This window comes from Tachysurus fulvidraco, chromosome 9 (assembly GCF_022655615.1).
Source record: "Tachysurus fulvidraco isolate hzauxx_2018 chromosome 9, HZAU_PFXX_2.0, whole genome shotgun sequence".
Classification (NCBI taxonomy): domain Eukaryota; kingdom Metazoa; phylum Chordata; class Actinopteri; order Siluriformes; family Bagridae; genus Tachysurus; species Tachysurus fulvidraco.
Window position 1 is genome coordinate 1,343,941 of NC_062526.1, and position 21,550 is coordinate 1,365,490.

General features: G+C 40.8%; 1 protein-coding gene across 3 annotated transcripts; it reads left to right on the forward strand.

Moving 5' to 3' along the window:
• The first annotated feature begins 188 nt into the window (after window positions 1–188).
• Window positions 189–21,550, forward strand: erlin2 (ER lipid raft associated 2). 3 transcript variants are annotated; one of them, XR_003444144.2, is made up of 13 exons: window positions 189–343; window positions 3,758–3,862; window positions 4,818–4,899; window positions 5,779–5,825; window positions 5,963–6,024; window positions 7,539–7,664; window positions 8,170–8,243; window positions 13,648–13,706; window positions 14,402–14,493; window positions 17,339–17,428; window positions 18,670–18,749; window positions 19,367–19,728; window positions 19,770–21,550. XR_003444144.2 is itself a non-coding variant. In XM_027168975.2 (12 exons), the coding sequence occupies exons 2-12, from the start codon at window positions 3,759–3,761 to the stop codon at window positions 19,526–19,528; spliced, it is 978 nt and encodes a 325-aa protein (XP_027024776.1). In that variant the 5' UTR covers window positions 189–343; window position 3,758; the 3' UTR covers window positions 19,529–21,550. The 3 variants fall into 3 exon arrangements, 2 of the variants coding, with proteins under 2 accessions (XP_027024776.1, XP_027024780.1); XM_027168975.2 differs by having other exon boundaries at window positions 19,367–21,550; XM_027168979.2 differs by having other exon boundaries at window positions 235–343; window positions 3,713–3,862; window positions 19,367–21,550.

Genomic DNA, 21,550 nt, shown 5'->3' on the forward strand with positions numbered 1-21,550 from the left:
AACGACACACGTTCTGACACGGTGCTTTAGTTATTACTTATTATCGTTTGTACTTCATTTCCTACATTATTTCTACTAGTAGAAAAATATTGACTTTGGCACTTTTACGTGTAATTACTGTAATTCAGGCACGTCCTTAGTGCACTGAATATAAATAAATAAATAAATATATAAATAAACTAGCTTTGGCTTTGGCGCCATCTTGTCGACAAAAGGTTTATGAAGAACCGGGAACGAACGGGAAACTTCCTGTGACGAAGGACGTAAAAGTGCGTCATGACGCCATTGAGACTTTGAGACGTTCAGGTGTCTAAAACAGGATTATCTGAATTAACTCTGACAGGTAAAGCGACATTTTGTTCCCGGTCTCCTGATTATAATGTTAATGACACAAACTGTGTTTAATCTGTATGACACGCTACATGAGCGGGACACGAAATGGACTATATGTATATAGTAAAAGTTGTGTATGCTAGTTATGCTAGTTATCAACGCAAACACCTCAGTGCTAGTGTTAATGACGGGGCACTTTTAAAACAACTTATTGGGCATATAGTGTGTTATATAATGTGTATAATTCATATCAGGGTTTATATTAGGGTTTATAGTGTGTTATATAATGTGTATAATTCATATCAGGGTTTATATTAGGGGTTTATAGTGTGTTATATAATGTGTATAATTCATATCAGGGTTTATATTAGGGGTTTATAGTGTGTTATAATGTGTATAATTCATATCAGGGTTTATATTAGGGTTTGTAGTGTTATATAATGTGTATAATTCATATCAGGGTTTATATTAGGGTTTGTAGTGTGTTATATAATGTGTATAATTCATATCAGGGTTTATATTAGGGGTTTATAGTGTGTTATAATGTGTATAATTCATATCAGGGTTTATATTAGGGGTTTATAGTGTGTTATAATGTGTATAATTCATATCAGGGTTTATATTAGGGGTTTATAGTGTTATATAATGTGTATAATTCATATCAGGGTTTATATTAGGGGTTTATAGTGTGTTATAATGTGTATAATTCATATCAGGGTTTATATTAGGGTGTATAGTGTGTTATATAATGTGTATAATTCATATCAGGGTTTATATTAGGGTGTATAGTGTGTTATATAATGTGTATAATTCATATCAGGGTTTATATTAGGGGTTTATAGTGTTATATAATGTGTATAATTCATATCAGGGTTTATATTAGGGGTTTATAGTGTTATATAATGTGTATAATTCATATTAGGGGTTTGTAATGTGTTATATAATGTGTATAATTCATATCAGGGTTTATATTAGGGGTTTGTAGTGTTATATAATGTGTATAATTCATATCAGGGTTTATATTAGGGTGTATAGTGTGTTATATAATGTGTATAATTCATATCAGGGTTTATATTAGGGGTTTATAGTGTTATATAATGTGTATAATTCATATCAGGGTTTATGTTAGGGGTTTATAGTGTTATATAATGTGTATAATTCATATTAGGGGTTTGTAATGTGTTATATAATGTGTATAATTCATATCAGGGTTTATATTAGGGGTTTGTAGTGTTATATAATGTGTATAATTCATATCAGGGTTTATATTAGGGGTTTATAGTGTGTTATAATGTGTATAATTCATATCAGGGTTTATATTAGGGTGTATAGTGTGTTATATAATGTGTATAATTCATATCAGGGTTTATATTAGGGTGTATAGTGTGTTATATAATGTGTATAATTCATATCAGGGTTTATATTAGGGGTTTATAGTGTTATATAATGTGTATAATTCATATCAGGGTTTATATTAGGGGTTTATAGTGTTATATAATGTGTATAATTCATATTAGGGGTTTGTAATGTGTTATATAATGTGTATAATTCATATCAGGGTTTATATTAGGGGTTTGTAGTGTTATATAATGTGTATAATTCATATCAGGGTTTATATTAGGGGTTTGTAGTGTTATATAATGTGTATAATTCATATCAGGGTTTATATTAGGGTGTATAGTGTGTTATAATGTGTATAATTCATATCAGGGTTTATATTAGGGTGTATAGTGTGTTATATAATGTGTATAATTCATATCAGGGTTTATATTAGGGGTTTATAGTGTTATATAATGTGTATAATTCATATCAGGGTTTATATTAGGGGTTTATAGTGTTATATAATGTGTATAATTCATATCAGGGTTTATATTAGGGGTTTATAGTGTTATATAATGTGTATAATTCATATCAGGGTTTATATTAGGGGTTTATAGTGTTATATAATGTGTATAATTCATATTAGGGGTTTGTAATGTGTTATATAATGTGTATAATTCATATCAGGGTTTATATTAGGGGTTTGTAGTGTTATATAATGTGTATAATTCATATCAGGGTTTATATTAGGGGTTTGTAGTGTTATATAATGTGTATAATTCATATCAGGGTTTATATTAGGGTGTATAGTGTGTTATAATGTGTATAATTCATATCAGGGTTTATATTAGGGTGTATAGTGTGTTATATAATGTGTATAATTCATATCAGGGTTTATATTAGGGTGTATAGTGTGTTATATAATGTGTATAATTCATATCAGGGTTTATATTAGGGGTTTATAGTGTTATATAATGTGTATAATTCATATCAGGGTTTATATTAGGGGTTTATAGTGTTATATAATGTGTATAATTCATATTAGGGGTTTGTAATGTGTTATATAATGTGTATAATTCATATCAGGGTTTATATTAGGGGTTTGTAGTGTTATATAATGTGTATAATTCATATCAGGGTTTATATTAGGGGTTTATAGTGTGTTATAATGTGTATAATTCATATCAGGGTTTATATTAGGGTGTATAGTGTGTTATATAATGTGTATAATTCATATCAGGGTTTATATTAGGGGTTTGTAGTGTGTTATATAATGTGTATAATTCATATCAGGGTTTATATTAGGGTGTATAGTGTGTTATATAATGTGTATAATTCATATCAGGGTTTATATTAGGGGTTTATAGTGTGTTATATAATGTGTATAATTCATGTCAGGGTTTATATTAGGGGTTTATAGTGTGTTATATAATGTGTATAATTCATATCAGGGTTTATATTAGGGTTTATAGTGTGTTATATAATGTGTATAATTCATATCAGGGTTTATATTAGGGTGTATAGTGTGTTATATAATGTGTATAATTCATATCAGGGTTTATATTAGGGGTTTATAGTGTGTTATATAATGTGTATAATTCATATCAGGGTTTATATTAGGGGTTTATAGTGTGTTATATAATGTGTATAATTCATATCAGGGATTATATTAGGGGTTTATAGTGTGTTATATAATGTGTATAATTCATATCAGGGTTTATATTAGGGGTTTATAGTGTGTTATATAATGTTTATAATTCATATCAGGGTTTATATTAGGGTTTATAGTGTGTTATATAATGTGTATAATTCATATCAGGGTTTATATTAGGGGTTTATAGTGTGTTATAATGTGTATAATTCATATCAGGGTTTATATTAGGGTTTATAGTGTGTTATATAATGTGTATAATTCATATCAGGGTTTATATTAGGGTTTGTAGTGTTATATAATGTGTATAATTCATATCAGGGTTTATATTAGGGTTTGTAGTGTGTTATATAATGTGTATAATTCATATCAGGGTTTATATTAGGGTTTATGTGCCATATTATACAGAGCGTAACGTCTGTGCTGTTGTGTGTCCGTGTCCTCTGGGGTCAGGATGACTGCAGGAGCCGTGGTGTCGGTGATCCTGGCCATCGGAGGAGCTGCCATGTTTTCCTCCGTTCACAAGATCGATGAAGGACACACTGCTGTTTACTACAGGTTCTCACTCCACTACAATACTACAACTCCACCGGGGCTCGTAAATATGAACGGCTCGGCCCAAACTCGTTAGAGTATTTTTATTAATGTTAATGTTTAGGGTTTTTCACTTTTAATTCAAGTTAATAGTAATTTCTGAGGACTTCTAGGTTATTCTTAAGTTCTTAATTCGCAGTTAATGTTAGTTGGGTCGGTTTAGTAGATTGTACGAAGCAGATATCATGTAAAATGCATCACAGTGAAGTTGCATACATATGTAAACTATATAATTAACAAAATATAATTAATTATAGAAGAATAGATGGCAATAAATCAAGTTTAATTTGTGTGCAACACTGATTTGACCAGCAGGTGGCGCTGTAGGTTTTACTCTTTCAGCTAATATCAACACACTCTACCTTAGTTTTCTTTTTTATCTGAGCCGCTCGTGTGCAACGTGAACGTTTCCTCATGTGGTATGTTTGTTGTAAAAAAAAAAAAAAAAACACAAAAAAACATGGAAGTAATAAATCACTAATTTCTTAAAATTAAATTCTCCCATCTCAGTTCTACTTGTGATGAATATTATCTCTGCTTTGAAAGTCCATTTTCTAAACATGCGAGATTATTACGATGAGGCACCTAAATGTGATATGATGTTCATGCTGTAACCATAACGACGCTCCAACAGTCCTAGCTAATATGGAGTAACTAACCAGCCTAACTTAGTCTCTCTCAGTAGATTAAATAGGTTTTATTTTGTATGTATTAGTAAAAAGGACCCCCACTTGGAGGCTCCACTGTAATTAAGGTTTTTTAAAGGCACTCGCATTCTTTAGTGTTGCTTGTAAAACGTGCTGGTAGAAAAAAAAAACATCTTCCTCCATGTCTGGTGCAGCATTAGTGTGTTAAAGTGTGTAGTTAATGTGTGTGTGTGTGTGTGTGTGTGTGTGTGTGTGTGTGTGTCGGCTCTCAGAGGTGGAGCTCTGCTGACAGCCACCAGCGGCCCAGGCTTTCACCTCATGCTGCCCTTCATCACCACCTACAAGTCTGTACAGGTGAGACACACACACCTTTACACACCCCACACACTTTCAGGTTCATCCAAAAGCTTGAGGAGATGGATTTATGCCTTCTGGTATCTATTACCATAAAAGAGATTCTTGACCTGAGGGTAAAAGAAGAAAAACACATACCCCATGACGTATGGTGCATTCTCTTCTGTTGTAGCTCTTCTTTGCTTCTCATTCTCACTAATGGACATGTAGTGCACTATTAAGGGTGTATACGCCGTGTCTGACTCTGTAGTGGACATGTAGTGCACTATTAAGGGTGTATACTCCGTGTTTGACACTGTAGTGGACATGTAGTGCACTATTAAGGGTGTATACTCCGTGTCTGACTCTGTAGTGGACATGTAGTGTATTAGGTAGGGTGTATACTCCGTATCTGACTCTGTAGTGGACATGTAGTGCACTATTAAGGGTGTATACTCCGTATTTGACTCTGTAGTGGACATGTAGTGTACTAGGTAGGGTGTATACTCCGTATTTGACTCTGTAGTGGACACGTAGTGCACTAGGTAGGGTGTATACTCTGTAGTGGACACGTAGTGCACTAGGTAGGGTGTATACTCTGTAGTGGACACGTAGTGCACTAGGTAGGGTGTATACTCTGTAGTGGACATGTAGTGCACAAGGTAGGGTGTATACTCTGTAGTGGACATGTAGTGCACTAGGTAGGGTGTATACTCTGTATCCGCCATAACAGTTGCCTGGGTTACCTATGTATGTGCGGGGCGGAGCTATCAAAACAGCCCATTTGGGTTAGGGGCGTGTTTGTTTTGGTGATTTCAAAATGTCAACATTGGCTTTCCGACATCGTGCACCGCACCTTTAACAGCTTTAAAAGCTCGTATTCGTTTTGCTTCTTCACAGACCACACTGCAGACAGATGAAGTGAAAAACGTCCCATGCGGCACGAGGTAAGGAAACATCTGTGCAGTAAAGACACGAGCAGACGTTCATTCTTGAAGGCGGAATCTGTTTTACACGTTATCAGGGATCACGACAGCACAAAGTGAGACGATTTCTTCTGCTTTTATTTTTGTCTCTCGGTCAGCGGTGGAGTGATGATCTATTTCGACAGGATAGAAGTGGTGAACTATCTCATACCTTCTGCTGGTAACGTTCACTTAAAGCCTTTCAGTTCTGTTACGGCTAGAGAAATATCTACATTATTTTATTTTTATTTTATATTTCATCTTTATTTTTGTTCTGATATAAAGTCTAATCACACGAGGTTTGTTTATCAATCAGATTCATTTGTAACTAGTTAGTCAGAGGGGAAAAAGATTTATATACGTATATATTAAAGACACGAGAGAGGGAGACTCTAAAACAAATGAAGACAGATACTTGGAGAAGACTAGATATTTGATTAGTGTAAAAGTAATGGCACCCTAGTTACTATTTTGTCATTTTCTGCTTTTTTTTTTTTTTTTTTTCCCCCCCTTCCCCCACATGTAAGTAGGAAGAATTATTGTGGTTGGTCTGTTGGGTTTGATTTGATCCCTTTTTTTTTTTTTTTTTTTTTTTTTTTTTTTTTTTTAAAACACTTAACGAGTAACCTGTTGACACACGTTTGACGTTTTTTTTTAAACATTTGTTGAGGAATGTGTGTGTGTGTGTGTAAACATGGGAAATTCTTTGTATTCATTTCGCTCATTATTCTCTTCTGGTTCGAGTGCTCTTCTACGAAGGGAGACGTTTACAGTATGATAAAATAAGGTCTTACAGTGAAAAACAAACCCACAGATCCTGATGCTCCAGATACTGAGGGGCTTTTTACACCCGGTCACTTCCTGCGTTTTCTGTGATCGGATATCTATCCGACGGTAAAAAGACCAGGTCTAAATGCCCTCTGGAACGTTTTGGAGACGGATATAAACCCGATGGTACAAACCCCTTCAGGAGGTGGTCTGGGACGCGTTTCAGATGAAACTGGACAGGTGTAAATGAATGTGGTTGTTCGAGCCACATACGTCAGCGCTAAACTCCTCCCAAACGGAACTACGTCACTCGCAGGTGATCTTTCACCCAAGCGTCTCGTCTGGGCTTAAAACGCGCTGCTGCCGCCGGCGAAAACGCAGCAAACAGTAAACGCTGTTTTTTGTAGCATAAACGTCGTAACCAGTTTTTACGTCTTCTTTTCGATCAAGTTCTGAAAACCGCGTACACCAAAGTGTGTGTTCTGTTACAATTACCCCGGAAATGAGGGCAAATATATTAGCATTTTGGGCGGGAGCAGAAAGATCGGATCGAGATCCGATTCGCTGAGATGCATTTATGTGGCCTGATGTAAATGGGACAGTTTTAACAGATCAGACAGACATCGGATCAGAGACAACACACGAAGTGACCGGGTGTAAAAAGGCAATTAATTGTCCTAAAGAATGACACTTTGTTTGCTCTCTTAATCAGTACAACAGTTTTCAGCTGTGCGAACACTAACACAAAGGGTTTCCTAATAAACCATCAGCTTTATTAAATGATTCACTTGAGATTTGAAACAGAGGACGGATGGTTCCTGATGATGGGCCTCTGGGAGACAATGTAGGTCTTTCTTTAAAAGCAAGGACGTTCCCAAATGATCCCAAACTCTGTGTGTGTGTGTGTGTCCTATATTCTCCATGCAGTGTACGGCATCGTAAGAAACTACACGGTGGACTACGACAAAGCTCTGATCTTCAACAAGGTGCACCATGAGCTGAACCAGTTCTGCAGCGTACACTCACTTCAGGAGGTTTACATCGGCCTGTTCGGTACGAACCGCACCACCAGGCCTCCCAGGCCTCACACCCTAAACCAATACAGACGGAACACAAACTATATATACAGTAGAGCACGAGGACAGTGTGAACGGAAATAATCTGAATTTAATTGATTGAATGTGGAATAAGATTTTCAGACCGGTGTTTACATTACCGCAGGACTGTAGTGATTTCAGGGGGCGTGGCCATGCTCGATGACCGGTCACATGACCTGGTGATTTCAGGGGGCGTGGCCATGCTCAATCGACCGGTCACATTACCTGGTGATTTCGGGGGGCGTGGCCAATTTTATTCAACATTATTATTTTATTCAACACTATTTTCTCGTTCATTATTTTAAATGAATTAGCAAGACTCGGTGTTTTATTATTTAACGACGTTTTAGAATCATGCACGTAGGTCGTGTAGAATAATACTTCTTTATCTAATCCTATGATATTTATTTTATTACATAAGATATCTAAGGTGTAAATGTTTACGTATTTGTGTGTTAAAGCTCAGATCGATGAGAATCTGAAGCTCACCCTGCAGGCGGATCTGACCAACATGGCTCCTGGTCTCATCATCCAGGTGCCGTCACATTTCTATTCAACTCTACAAACCTATGACTTAATGCACTGATTCTATCCTTTTCTGTACTTCCTGTTCCATTCTTTTCACATCATATTCATTTAAATTGACAACTGTATTCTATTTTAATTCTATTGTATCATAAACGGCTATTCTACGGCTCGTCTTTTTGTACGTTCTGATCAGGGCCGGGCGATAAAATGATAATGATATGTATCGCGATAGACACGTGATCGATATGAATAAAAAATGTGTTCGATAAAACGTTCGATATTTTTTATTCTTCGTCAGAAGAAAACAGAGGTCGTGAAGCAAGTTTGGTTGCATTAACAAAGCCGCTCGCACTCTGGTAACCTAGCAACGTAGGGAGTGACACAGCCAATAACAGCCAATCATGTAACAGTATTTGTGTTTTCTGTCATTTCTCACCTTAAATGTTAAGAGATAATAGTTAAGTGTTCGTTGTGACTTTAGACTCATGTTTACATTATAATTATTTGAGGTTTCCTGGTTGTTGACATTTCTGTCTTAATAACTGAGGGGATTCTTATCAGAGGAAGGTGAAGTTTCAAATAAAAATGTTTAAATGTAATATATTTTTTCCTGGGTCTTTATTTTAAATGGGTCCTAAAAAATATCAATAATTATCGATATCGACCGATATGAAGCACTGATATCGCGATACAGTTTTCAGTCGTATCGCCCAGCCCTAGTTCTGCTTTCTATTGGATTGTAAAGACTTTTTTTATGCGTTCATATATTTTGGTTTTATTTCTTCCACACTATTTGACGCCATTTTTTTTTTCTTTGCACGTTATATTAACATTATTATTCTTCGTTTTATACGTTTGACCAAAAAGGAACAAGAGGAAAGTAGAATAAGACACGAGAGGGTCGGTCTATTCTTCTTTCCTTTGTCATTTTCTCTCTCTTTTTTTTTTATATATGATCATAAATCTCTGTTCTGTTTCCTGTTCACATCACACCATAAATTCTCTTCTATTGTCTTTCCACATTATATTTCCACAAACATCTAATCTTTTCCACGTTCACATAAGATTGTCAGGAATCTGTGTCCTATTATCTTATCAAGGCTGCTTTCACACCTGCCTCGTTGAGTTCGAACGCTCGTTTGGGGCGGTTTGTTTGGGCAGGTGAGAACGCAGCAATCGAACTCTGGTGCGCACCAAAAGCAGACCAAACAAGCGTACCGAGACCTCCTTGAAGAGGTACCAGAGTTCGTTTGTGGTGAGAACACGGTCCGAGATCGAATAGACCTGACTGCAAAAAGTATTGCGCATTTTGGACTAAACCAGCTGCCGTAGTGGGACGTTGGCAATATTTTCGGAAGATGAGCATGTCACGGTTTCGCAAAAGTAACGTTCGCCGCCTCCTGAAGTGTCTTGCGATGCGTCTTCGCCGTTTGCAGTGCATTAAAATGATATTTTCAAGCGCGCTTCATTCTGAAAATGAAGACTTTGCATAGAATGCTGTATACGAGCGATGTAGTAGATTACAACCACGAACGTAATCGCGGCGCGGTCGTCTCTCCATGGTGTGTGTATGCTGTATTCTCCTGTATTTGTTTACTTCCGGAGTTTTGTTGAAATTTCCCGCACGTTTATTCTGACCAATCGAGAAGCAGTTTAGGAAATACGCTCAAAGGCGTGTGGCCAATGAGTGATGTAGATGTTATCACATTACCGCATTTTGGTTCGTTTCAACTGGTGCGGAACAGAACGATCGGTGTGGTGTGAAAAGGAACCAAAACTGATAAAAAGCTACAATGGGTCATTTTTTGCTTTTGGTCCGGACCAAAAGAACCGAACTATAGGTGTGAAAGCACCCCAAGAGTCAAGAAGCTTTTATTGTCATTATAAACATATATAGCTGTTACAGTACTCAGTGACACGAGACACGTTTGTCCAGGATCAGGGTGCTCCATAAAACAAAGACAGAGCTATAAGGACTTAGTAAGTTAGTCTTAGCCACATAAAATGTATCTGTGTAACCTGGTGACAGTGCGGGACAAGAGACAGTGTAGACACAAAGTTACAAGGCAATACAAAAGGTACAAAAAATGCAATACACAAGACAATAAACAGTAAACAGAAACCGTGCCGACCGACCGGTGCACATACTGTGTATAAATACTGTGTATAAATACTGAATGTTCAAACAACATTGTGTGCAGTAACATTAGAATAAACAGTTTCTTAGTAGCAGGTCCTTCAAGTTCTACACCACATTGACTCGGATCTCTATTCTATTTAGTTCTTCTCTACATGATATTCTCACCAACTCCTCACTCAGTTCTACACTTTCAGGTTCACTTGTCACGTGTAGGAAACGTCAGGTCGTCGGAACGCGTGTCGTGAAGCTCTGGTGCATACAGCTGTGTAACACACACCCTGATGTACATCAGGAGGAAAGAGGAAAGACCTGGACAGAGATTGTTAGTGTGGAAGGAATATTATGAAGTTTCTGTGCCGTGATCCCGTTTCTTCCTCAGACGTCTTGTGTAGAAGGTAACAGAACTTAATACGGGAGGTTTATCGGCAGTAATGAGCTCAGCTTCGCTCAGGACTCTCTGGAAGGAACAGGCCCTTGAGGAGGGAGACGTTCTTGCTTATATAAGATCTCAGAATGCAGATACTCCAACACAGATCTTCTTTCCTGTTCAGTCTGGGACGGAATAATGACAAACAGATGTTCTTCAGGGCAGCTCCATGATTAGTCCCGAGGGTTCTCTGAAGGTTGAACAATCCAGCTCCTTGTTTGATCTACTAGGATTCCTACTGATTTACTTCACTTAGTTCCGTTCAGTTCACTGTGCTTTCTGACCTCGTGTCTTCTCAGACCCGTCAGTCTCCGGCTTTTTTAGATTCGACGACAGCCCGAGTAACGCGGCCGTGTAAACACGTAGTTTAGATAAGAATCCGTAGTCACAGAATCCGACGCTACTACAGAAACGCTTGCTTCAGCACTTGGTCAGAACGAAACAGTTATTTTTAACCTCTTGGTATGTTAATTATAAATGTGTGTGCGTTTCTTCTCATAAAATTTGAGCTGTGGTTTCAGGAAATGTCTCAGTTGTTAAGCTCTGACCGCCGTGGCTGTTCTAGACAAACACATGCAGGACCAAACTTGGCTGCTGTTTGCGGAGTTTAATGAGTTTTTAATGCAACACAGACAGAACAAACTTGTTCTTCTGTACACTTTCTCACAGCCTTCAGTCCAAATGGCTCAGGATATCGAGGGCTACAAGCCAGAGGCTGGACCAGACCTGCTTCTTCTGTTCATTAGCCAGCTTCAGGATTTAAATTACTAACAAATATTAAAATCTATTCATTTGGAAGCTGAAGCTGGTGAGAGTTACTGCTTACATGCGATGAAGTGAAACTATTCATTTACAGTCGGTAAGATGATGTTCCTTTAATAACGTTCCAAGGAGTAGGAAAGCAAATGATCTCAGATCTTTGTGCGGTCGAAAATTCTACTTTGAGCAGATAGGTTTGTCACTCTAATAGAACGCCCACGTGTTTCTCTCATTCGGTTTCATGCTCAGTAACTCAAGCTGTGCCCAAAGAGCTGCTCCATGATGACCACATTCATATGTGTAACTTGGTCAGATGATCCTCAGGAGTTAGATATAATGAGTTAGTAACTACAGGCCACTGATCTTAAGTTATCTGGAAAAAATTGATTAGCGAGTTAATAAATCATGAGATATTTAAGTTAGAATAAATTCATGAGTTATTTTGATGTAATATCAGTAAGTTCCTGATTATTGGCAGATTGTTTCCTTTAAGTCACTGATAGCAGTCTAATATCAGTGGGAGAGCAGTGAGGCGTGAGACGCGCGTGTGTGAGGCGTGAGACGCGCGTGTGTGAGGCGTGAGACGCGCGTGTGTGAGGCGTGAGACGCGCGTGTGTGAGGCGTGAGGCGCGCGTGTGTGAGGCGTGAGGCGCGCGTGTGTGAGGCGTGAGGCGCGCGTGTGTGAGGCGTGAGGCGCGCGTGTGTGAGGCGTGAGGCGCGCGTGTGTGAGGCGTGAGGCGCGCATACGTGTCTGTGAGACATGTGTGTGATGTGTGTTTAAGAGACATGTCTGTTGTAGACGCGCGTGTGTGTGTCGTGTGTGTAAGAGACGTCTGTTGTGTGAGCGTGTGTGTGTGTGTGTGTCTGCTGTCGGTGCAGGTTGTAGAACTACACCAGTGTTTCGTGTGCTTTCATGTCTTTTGGATTAGTAACAAACTGAAATCCATCTCACTCTCCAGTCTGAACAGGACTTAAAGACTTAACGGATTTCTGCTCCACGTTTAATATCCGATTTATAACACGTCAATGCTGCCGTTTACACAGGATCAGTTCTGAAAGATTCTGCAGATTATTAGATATAATGTACTATGGCATTGTTACCACGGCAACACTACGTAATGTGTAAGGAAGGAGTCTCCATTGTCAGCACTTTGTAACAGTTAGAGGGAAAGCAGGAACTTTTCAGGAGTGAGCAGTTTGTGGTTTGTTTATTTAATTATTTATTTATTTACCCTAGTGGAAATGGACCTACATGTTTCCATGTTGGTGGTCAACACTAATGTAGACTCAGACCTGTGTGATGTCTTTATACAGTTTCTCATCGAGCCCCAGTCCAACTGTGGACACGACACTTTACTGTAGGGTTTGTCTACACTTTTATGATGATTTGGGATTTTCTCAGCATGGAGTCAGTGACAGTCTTTATTATATCTGGATAAAGTGTGTGCGTGTGCCTGCACGTGTGTGCGTGTGCCTGCACGTGTGTGCGTGTGCCTGCACGTGTGTGCGTGTGCCTGCACGTGTGTGCGTGTGCCTGCACGTGTGTGCGTGTGCCTGCACGTGTGTGTGTGTGTGTGTGTGTGTGTGTGTGTGTGTGTGTGCAGGCGTGTGTGTGTGCGTGTGTGTGTGTGTGTGTGTGTGTGTGTGTGTGTGTGTGTGTGCAGGCGTGTGTGTGTGCGTGTGTGTGTGTGTTGCTTTATATAATAAAGCTCTTTGTCAGTACTCCAGGCTGCTCCCCCCCCTCACAGCTCTGTTCTTTCTCTCTTCTGCTCTGTTCCTTGTTGTCTTCCTATAAATGGAGGCCACTGTGCCAGCCTTTTATTATATGGTTACATAATCTGTTAGGATTTTTTTTTTACTTTTTACTTTTCTTACTAGAAGGAACTCAGTCAGAGACCGTCGTCTTCCTACAGATTTACATCGCCATGCTTTCTGTCTGATGCTCCTTCATGCACTCACTTCTCAGTAGTCTGTGTGTCTGTGTACTGAGTCCTGAATGGTACTTCACCATTCTCTCTCTCTCTCTCTCTCTCTCTCTCTCTCTCTCCCCCTCCCCCACCCCCCCATTTTTTTTGCGTTTCACAGGCTGTGCGTCTGACTAAACCCAACATCCCTGAGACCATCCGCAGGAACTATGAGCTCATGTAAGCACATTAACCAGTTAACTCTTTTTCTGCTACCTGCTGGTCTAATGTTGACCACACTTCTGGATTCTGCTCGGTTGGAAAACAGCTGGTTCACTGCTACTTGGAAACACACTTTTGTCTTGTACAGTAAAAGAGAGGACATGTGTGAGAACAGTAACCCGGTGCTGTCTGAGATGATCCACAGCAGTAAATCATCAGACAGTTGCTGTGGGGTAACAGAGGAATAAAACACTTTAGGGTGCACAGTTATAAAAGTAATCACCTACACAGAGGTCAGTCAGCTTCACCAAAACCAAACATCTTAGTGTTTTATTTATCGCACATCAGCTAAATCAATGTAAGGCAAATCGGAATGTACCACTGTGGAGCGGCGACGGGGTCGTGTTCTGTTCTGTTGTATGTTCTATTCTATTGTTCTGTTCCCCAAAGAAACACAAAGTTTATTTATTTTGTGTGTGTGTGTGTGTGTGTGTGTGTGTGTGTGTGTGTGTGTGTGTGTGTGTGTGCACGCGTGTGTGTTTTAAGCATCCGTATGATTTAACAGATTTGTTCTCAGAGAATTTGTTTACACTTTGGCCCTGGAGTGAGAATGTGTGTTATTTTTGTGCCAGGTTTTGCCTTTTGGGATTTTCAAGAACGTGTGTCGATACTTAAAGCGTCTGTGTGTGTGTGTCTGTCTGTCTGTCTGTCAGGGAAACTGAGCGAACCAAACTGCTGGTCGCTGCTCAGACGCAGAAGGTGGTGGAGAAGGAGGCGGAGACTGAGAGGAAACGTGCTTTGATTGGTGAGCAGCGTTGTCACTCAGAGATTAGATTAGATTTAACTGTCATTGCAGCAAGTGTAAGATGGGGGGAAGTCGTAGCCTAGTGGTTAGAGAGTCTGACTCCTAAAACCCTAAGGTTGTGGGTTCGAGTCTCGGGCCTTGAGCAAGGCACCAAACTCCCCCAACTGCTCACCGGGTGCCACAGCATAAATGACTGCTCTGGGTGTGTGTTCACTGCTGTGTGTGTGCACTTTGAAGTGAAGTGACATACGGTGACCCATACTAGAGTGACCCATACACATACAGTGACCCATACACATACGGTGACCCATACTAGAGTGACCCATACACATACGGTGACCCATACTAGAGTGACCCATACACATACAGTGACCCATACACATACGGTGACCCATACTAGAGTGACCCATACACATACGGTGACCCATACTAGAGTGACCCATACACATACAGTGACCCATACACATACGGTGACCCATACACATACGGTGACCCATACTAGAGTGACCCATACACATACGGTGACCCATACTAGAGTGACCCATACACATACGGTGACCCATACACATACAGTGACCCATACTAGAGTGACCCATACACATACAGTGACCCATACTAGAGTGACCCATACACATATGGTGACCCATACACATACAGTGACCCGTACTAGAGTGACCCATACACATACGGTGACCCATACACATACAGTGACCCATACTAGAGTGACCCATACACATACAGTGACCCATACTAGAGTGACCCATACACATATGGTGACCCATACACATACAGTGACCCATACACATACAGTGACCCATACTAGAGTGACCCATACACATATGGTGACCCATACACATACAGTGACCCGTACTAGAGTGACCCATACACATACGGTGACCCATACACATACAGTGACCCATACTAGAGTGACCCATACACATACAGTGACCCATACTAGAGTGACCCATACACATATGGTGACCCATACACATACAGTGACCCATACTAGAGTGACCCATACACATACAGTGACCCATACACATACAGTGACCCATACTAGAGTGACCCATACACATACAGTGACCCATACTAGAGTGACCCATACACATATGGTGACCCATACACATACAGTGACCCATACTAGAGTGACCCATACACATACAGTGACCCATACACATACAGTGACCCATACTAGAGTGACCCATACACATACAGTGACCCATACTAGAGTGACCCATACACATACAGTGACCCATACTAGAGTGACCCATACACATATGGTGACCCATACACATACAGTGACCCGTACTAGAGTGACCCATACACATACGGTGACCCATACACATACAGTGACCCATACTAGAGTGACCCATACACATACAGTGACCCATACTAGAGTGACCCATACACATATGGTGACCCATACACATACAGTGACCCATACACATACAGTGACCCATACTAGAGTGACCCATACACATATGGTGACCCATACACATACAGTGACCCGTACTAGAGTGACCCATACACATACGGTGACCCATACACATACAGTGACCCATACTAGAGTGACCCATACACATACAGTGACCCATACTAGAGTGACCCATACACATATGGTGACCCATACACATACAGTGACCCATACTAGAGTGACCCATACACATACAGTGACCCATACACATACAGTGACCCATACTAGAGTGACCCATACACATACAGTGACCCATACTAGAGTGACCCATACACATACAGTGACCCATACTAGAGTGACCCATACACATATGGTGACCTATACACATACAGTGACCCATACTAGAGTGACCCATACACATACAGTGACCCATACTAGAGTGACCCATACACATATGGTGACCCATACACATACAGTGACCCATACTACAGTGACCCATACACATACAGTGACCCATACACATACAGTGACCCATACTAGAGTGACCCATACACATACAGTGACCCATACACATACAGTGACCCATACACATATGGTGACCCATACACATACAGTGACCCATACTAGAGTGACCCATACACATATGGTGACCCATACACATATGGTGACCCATACACATATGGTGACCCATACACATATGGTGACCCATACACATATGGTGACCCATACACATACAGTGACCCATACTAGAGTGACCCATACACATACAGTGACCCATACTAGAGTGACCCATACACATACAGTGACCCATACTAGAGTGACCCATACACATACAGTGACCCATACACATACAGTGACCCATACACATATGGTGACCCATACACATACGGTGACCCATACACATACAGTGACCCATACTAGAGTGACCCATACACATACGGTGACCCATACTACAGTGACCCATACACATACGGTGACCCATACACATACGGTGACCCATACACATACGGTGACCCATACTCAGAATTCGTTCTCTGCATTTGACCCATCCAAAGTGCACACACACAGCAGTGAACACACACCCGGAGCAGTGGGCAGCCATATTTTTTATGCTGCGGCACCCGGAGAGCAGTTGGGGGGTTCGGCACCTCAGTCGTGGCTGGCCCGAGACTCGAACCCACAACAGTGTGAACATTATAACATACAGATGAATATGCTGTGGACATACAGGTATGGACATACAAGATTTATACAGGTTACCTGCTACAGGCATGAAATATATACACTGTTATATATTATATCGACACATATACAGGTGCTATTGACATAATATGCAGGGGTGGTTGGTCACCCATATTGGTGTGTGTGTGTGTGTGTGTGTGTGTGTGTGTGTGTGTGTGTGTGTGTGTGTGTGTGTGTGTGTGTGCATAGAGGCAGAGAAGATCGCTCAAGTGTCCGAGATCAAATTCGGACAGAAGGTGATGGAGAAGCAGACGGAGAAGAAGATCTCTGAAATCGAGGGTATGTAGCGCTCCATAATTACAGGCTGTGCTCATGTGACTTACCCTAAATACCCAAACACCCCATAACATTTCATTCCCAAAGTTACTAAAAATAGCGAATCCGGGAAAAGGCAGAAGCTGGATATGTTATACAGTGTTACATAAATAAACACACACATGCCTCTGGGATATTAATAAACAAGTGTGTTCTAAATAATGAGTTGTGTTTGTGGATGTGCTGTAGTTCTGCACACACACACTGATGTTTGACTCGGAGCGGTGTGTGGGAGCTGTGTGACACGGACTCTGCACGATTCATTGCTGTAGCTCTGTTATAGCTGGACTCTGGGGAATTTTCCAAAACGAAACCAACATATAAAATAGATAAATAAAAAGCTGCGAGGAAAAATAAAAAAGAGACTGAGGTTGGCTCCATCGCTGCCGTCCAAATCCACTTCCTGGAATATTCTCACATCAGCGTCTGGCAGGAGAGCACGTCTGGGCCGGGGTCCAGTCAGGCACAGCGAGGTTCACACTCGGGCCATGCCCCCCAGTAGATCAGGCCACGCCCCGGTAGATCAGGCCACGCCCCCAGTAGATCAGGCCATATTTTTTCCAGTTTCAGTATGAGAAATTTTTTATAAATAACTTGAAAAAGGAAAATAAAAAAAACTTGTTTATAATTATGTAAAAATATTTTTCTTATAGTTTTCTTCTTCAGTTTTTGTCACTTTACAAACCTCTGGGGTTTTATATTCCCACTCGTGTTTGTATGACGCTGAAGGCAAAAACAAGAGCTACACCTTATCTTGCTGGATATGAACGCAGATTTATTTATTTATTTGTTTGTTTGTTTATTTGTTGGGGTTCATATTGTGGAGCTGTTTTGTGAACAGAAGTTATTTAATCAGTTGATGTCATTTATATATCAGTTTAAATTTAGCTTTTAAAATACATTATTATTGTATTATTGCTCTGTCACTTTAATTATGGTGATTTACTGCATGTTTAAATGTCAATATCCGTATTACTATAAAGAGCTCATTAACAATCCTGAGTTGCTGGAGGCGGAGCCTAACTGAAGGAGGCGGGGCCTATGGCATGGCTTCCTCTATAACTTCTGAGAAAATTTCTCACTCCCGTGCATTGTGCTCTCTCTCTGTCTCTCTCTCTCCCTCTCTCTCTCTCTCTCTCTCCCTCCATCTCTCTCCCTTTGTCTCTCTCTCTGTCTCCCTCTCCGCCCCCCCCCTCCTCCTATAGATGGTGCATTCGTCGCCCGTCAGAGAGCTAAAGCAGACGCTCAGTTCTACACGGCTCAGAGAGTAGCTGAAGCGAATAAGGTGAGAGAAAGTTTATGTTCCCTAAAGAACATCCACTACATCACCCTAAATCTCTCCTTCTCATGTTACGTCTTCATTTCACATCTGTCTCTCACTCCAGGTTCCGTTCTCACGTTTCTTTACTTTACAACCTCTATCATGTTCTCTCTCTCTCTCTCTCTCTCTTTCTAACCTCCTTTAGTCAGAGGAGATTTCACTGAAATATTACTGTCTGTAATCTGTGTTAGAAAATTATTTTACCCTTTCGTGGTCTCTCCCTCTCTCCCTATCTCTCTCTCTCCCTCTCTTTCTCTTCCTCTCTCTCTCCCTCTTTCTCTCTCTATATCTCTTTCTCTCTCTCTCTATCTCTCTTACTCACTCTCTCTCTTTCTCTCTCTCTCTCTTTCTTTCTCCCCTCTCTCCCTCTTTCTCTCTCTATATCTCTTTCTCGCTTTCTCTCTCTCTCTCTTACTCACTCTCCCTCTCTTTCTCTTCCTCTCTCTCTCCCTATATCTCTATATCTCGCTCTCTCTCTCTCTCTCTCTCTCTTACTCACTCTCCCTCTCTCTCTCTCTCTCTCTGTCCCTCCCTCTCTCTCTCTCTCTCTCTCTCTCTCTCTCTCTCTCTCTCTTTCTCAGATGAAGCTGACTCCTGAGTATCTGCAGGTGATGAAGTACAAAGCCATAGCAGCTAACAGTAAGATCTACTTTGGCAGTGAGATCCCACGCATGTTCCTCGACTCCAGAAGCCCGTCCAACCCCACCGAGCTTCTGATCGAGGACGTCCTGAACACAGACTGACGGCGCAGAGAGAGAGGAACAGACGTCCGTCTCTCCATCCCTCCCCTTCCCTCACCCACTCTCTTGCTGGGAATCAGAGCAGAACTGCAGAAGAGGCAGCTGTAGAGTTTCTGCTCTCACCGTGCGCCTCTCCGTTGTCCTGCGTCTCCGTGGTCGTTTTTCTCCCAGAACACACACCGTGTTTAGATACGAGCTCAGAGATATTCTCCAGACGTCTAAACAACCTCAAAGCGGACAGAAGACTCCGAGAAAGACATGCACTGATTTCTGTAAATACTTCAGACCAAACAGAAAGGTTTTGATTGTTGGTTTGTCGGTTGGTTTTCTGAAGAACAGACACGAATTTCACAAGACATCACATGTTCCTTCACCCAAGGTGGAGAAACCTGTTTATTCTCCAAACATACAACAGTCTAAAATCTCACGTAACTCCTCTGTGGATGAGACGGACGTGCGAGAAAGCCTGAGCGAGTCTTTAAAGATTTACTTTTCCAACACTGGGGCGCAAGAATAAAATTAGTCCCGTGGCGTGTGTGTGTACGCCGGGTCTGGGTCAGAACCACGTGATCCGGTTCTGTTACACACCAGGCCTGAGTGATGAGGATGACATCATCACCACTCTTATACTAGGGGTATCACGGTGTACTGGTTTGTTCACAAGACTCCAGTAACACACACTGATACGTTAAAGTGTCCGGTGCTAAGTGTGTTCATCGTGTCACATGACCCAGGAGGAATTCCGTCAGAGCACGACGAGGTTCCGCTAATTCACTAACGTGTTTGTTTTAGCCGCGTCTGATCTGTTCGTCACTTTTACACAGAAATCAGAAAGAAACCGTAAAGGGAACAAAAGCACATCACATCATGTGAACTGGTTACCTGTGAACAGTCCTGCTCAGGTTGTCATGGCAACAGGGAGGAATAAAGTCTATATGAAGTAAACAGGATCTTTAGTTTCTTCTGGAAGGTACAGGGAAATAAACCAGTGTTGGTTTTCTCTTAGTGGTAATCTCTCTCTCTCTCTCTTTATCTCGCTCATTCTCTCTCTCTCTCTCTCTTTCTCTCACTCATTCTCTCTCTCTCTCTCTTTCTCGCGCTTTCTCTCTCTCTCATGCTCTTGTGCTCACTTCTTCTATCTTCCTCTCACGCTCTCTCTCTTTTTCTCTCTCTCTTGTTCTTGCACGCTCTCTCTCTCTTGCTCTTGTTCTTGTGCTCACTTCCTCTATCTTCCTCTCTCTCTCACTCTCTCACTCACTCTCTCTCTATCACGCGCACTCTCACACAGAGGTTTTGCCTTTAATGTTAGTAGGTTATTATCCCTCTCCATTTTTGCTGTATTTTTAAGAATAGTCTTCCTCCTCTTCCACCCTTCAAGTCAACATCTGGCCATGAGCTCAGTGTTCCATTACCCACACACACACACACACACACACACACACACCTTATTTCTCAGTAAGTCGGACATGTTCCTGAAATCAGACCCTGTTTTGTTCCTCACTCTGACTAAAGATGTTTGAATATTTACAAAGCGCTTAGTTCTCGATTGACATTCGAACACAACAAACCTGAGAAAGTGTCTAAGACACAGAAATTGAAATCGGCTCCGTCTGTGTAGAGAAACGAATCCGCATCCAGTCTCACTGTTAAACGATGTCATTGATTCCGAGTCGTTAGTGTAATCGTTAGTACAGACGTGTGGTTCTCGGCTCGGCCGACCATCGATACACGCGTCTCGGTTCTCATCATGTTTTGTCTCTCTGTTTGTATTCAGTCTTTTCTAACCGGGTTGTCCTGCTGAATTCTGGACTCCAGTACAGTTTTGTTTTCATCTATTAATCCCCTCGTTCTAGTACGTTACCCTTTCTACCGTAACGATATAACATGCCTTCGGCTGCCGTGCCGATTAAAATCGGTTGATTTTTTTTCTGAAACAGAGGAGTTTAGGTTTTCGAGAGAAGAGGAACAAACTCGTCCTGCTTTAATGAGGTGCTTGAACTACTAAATAAAACTTTATCTCATGTT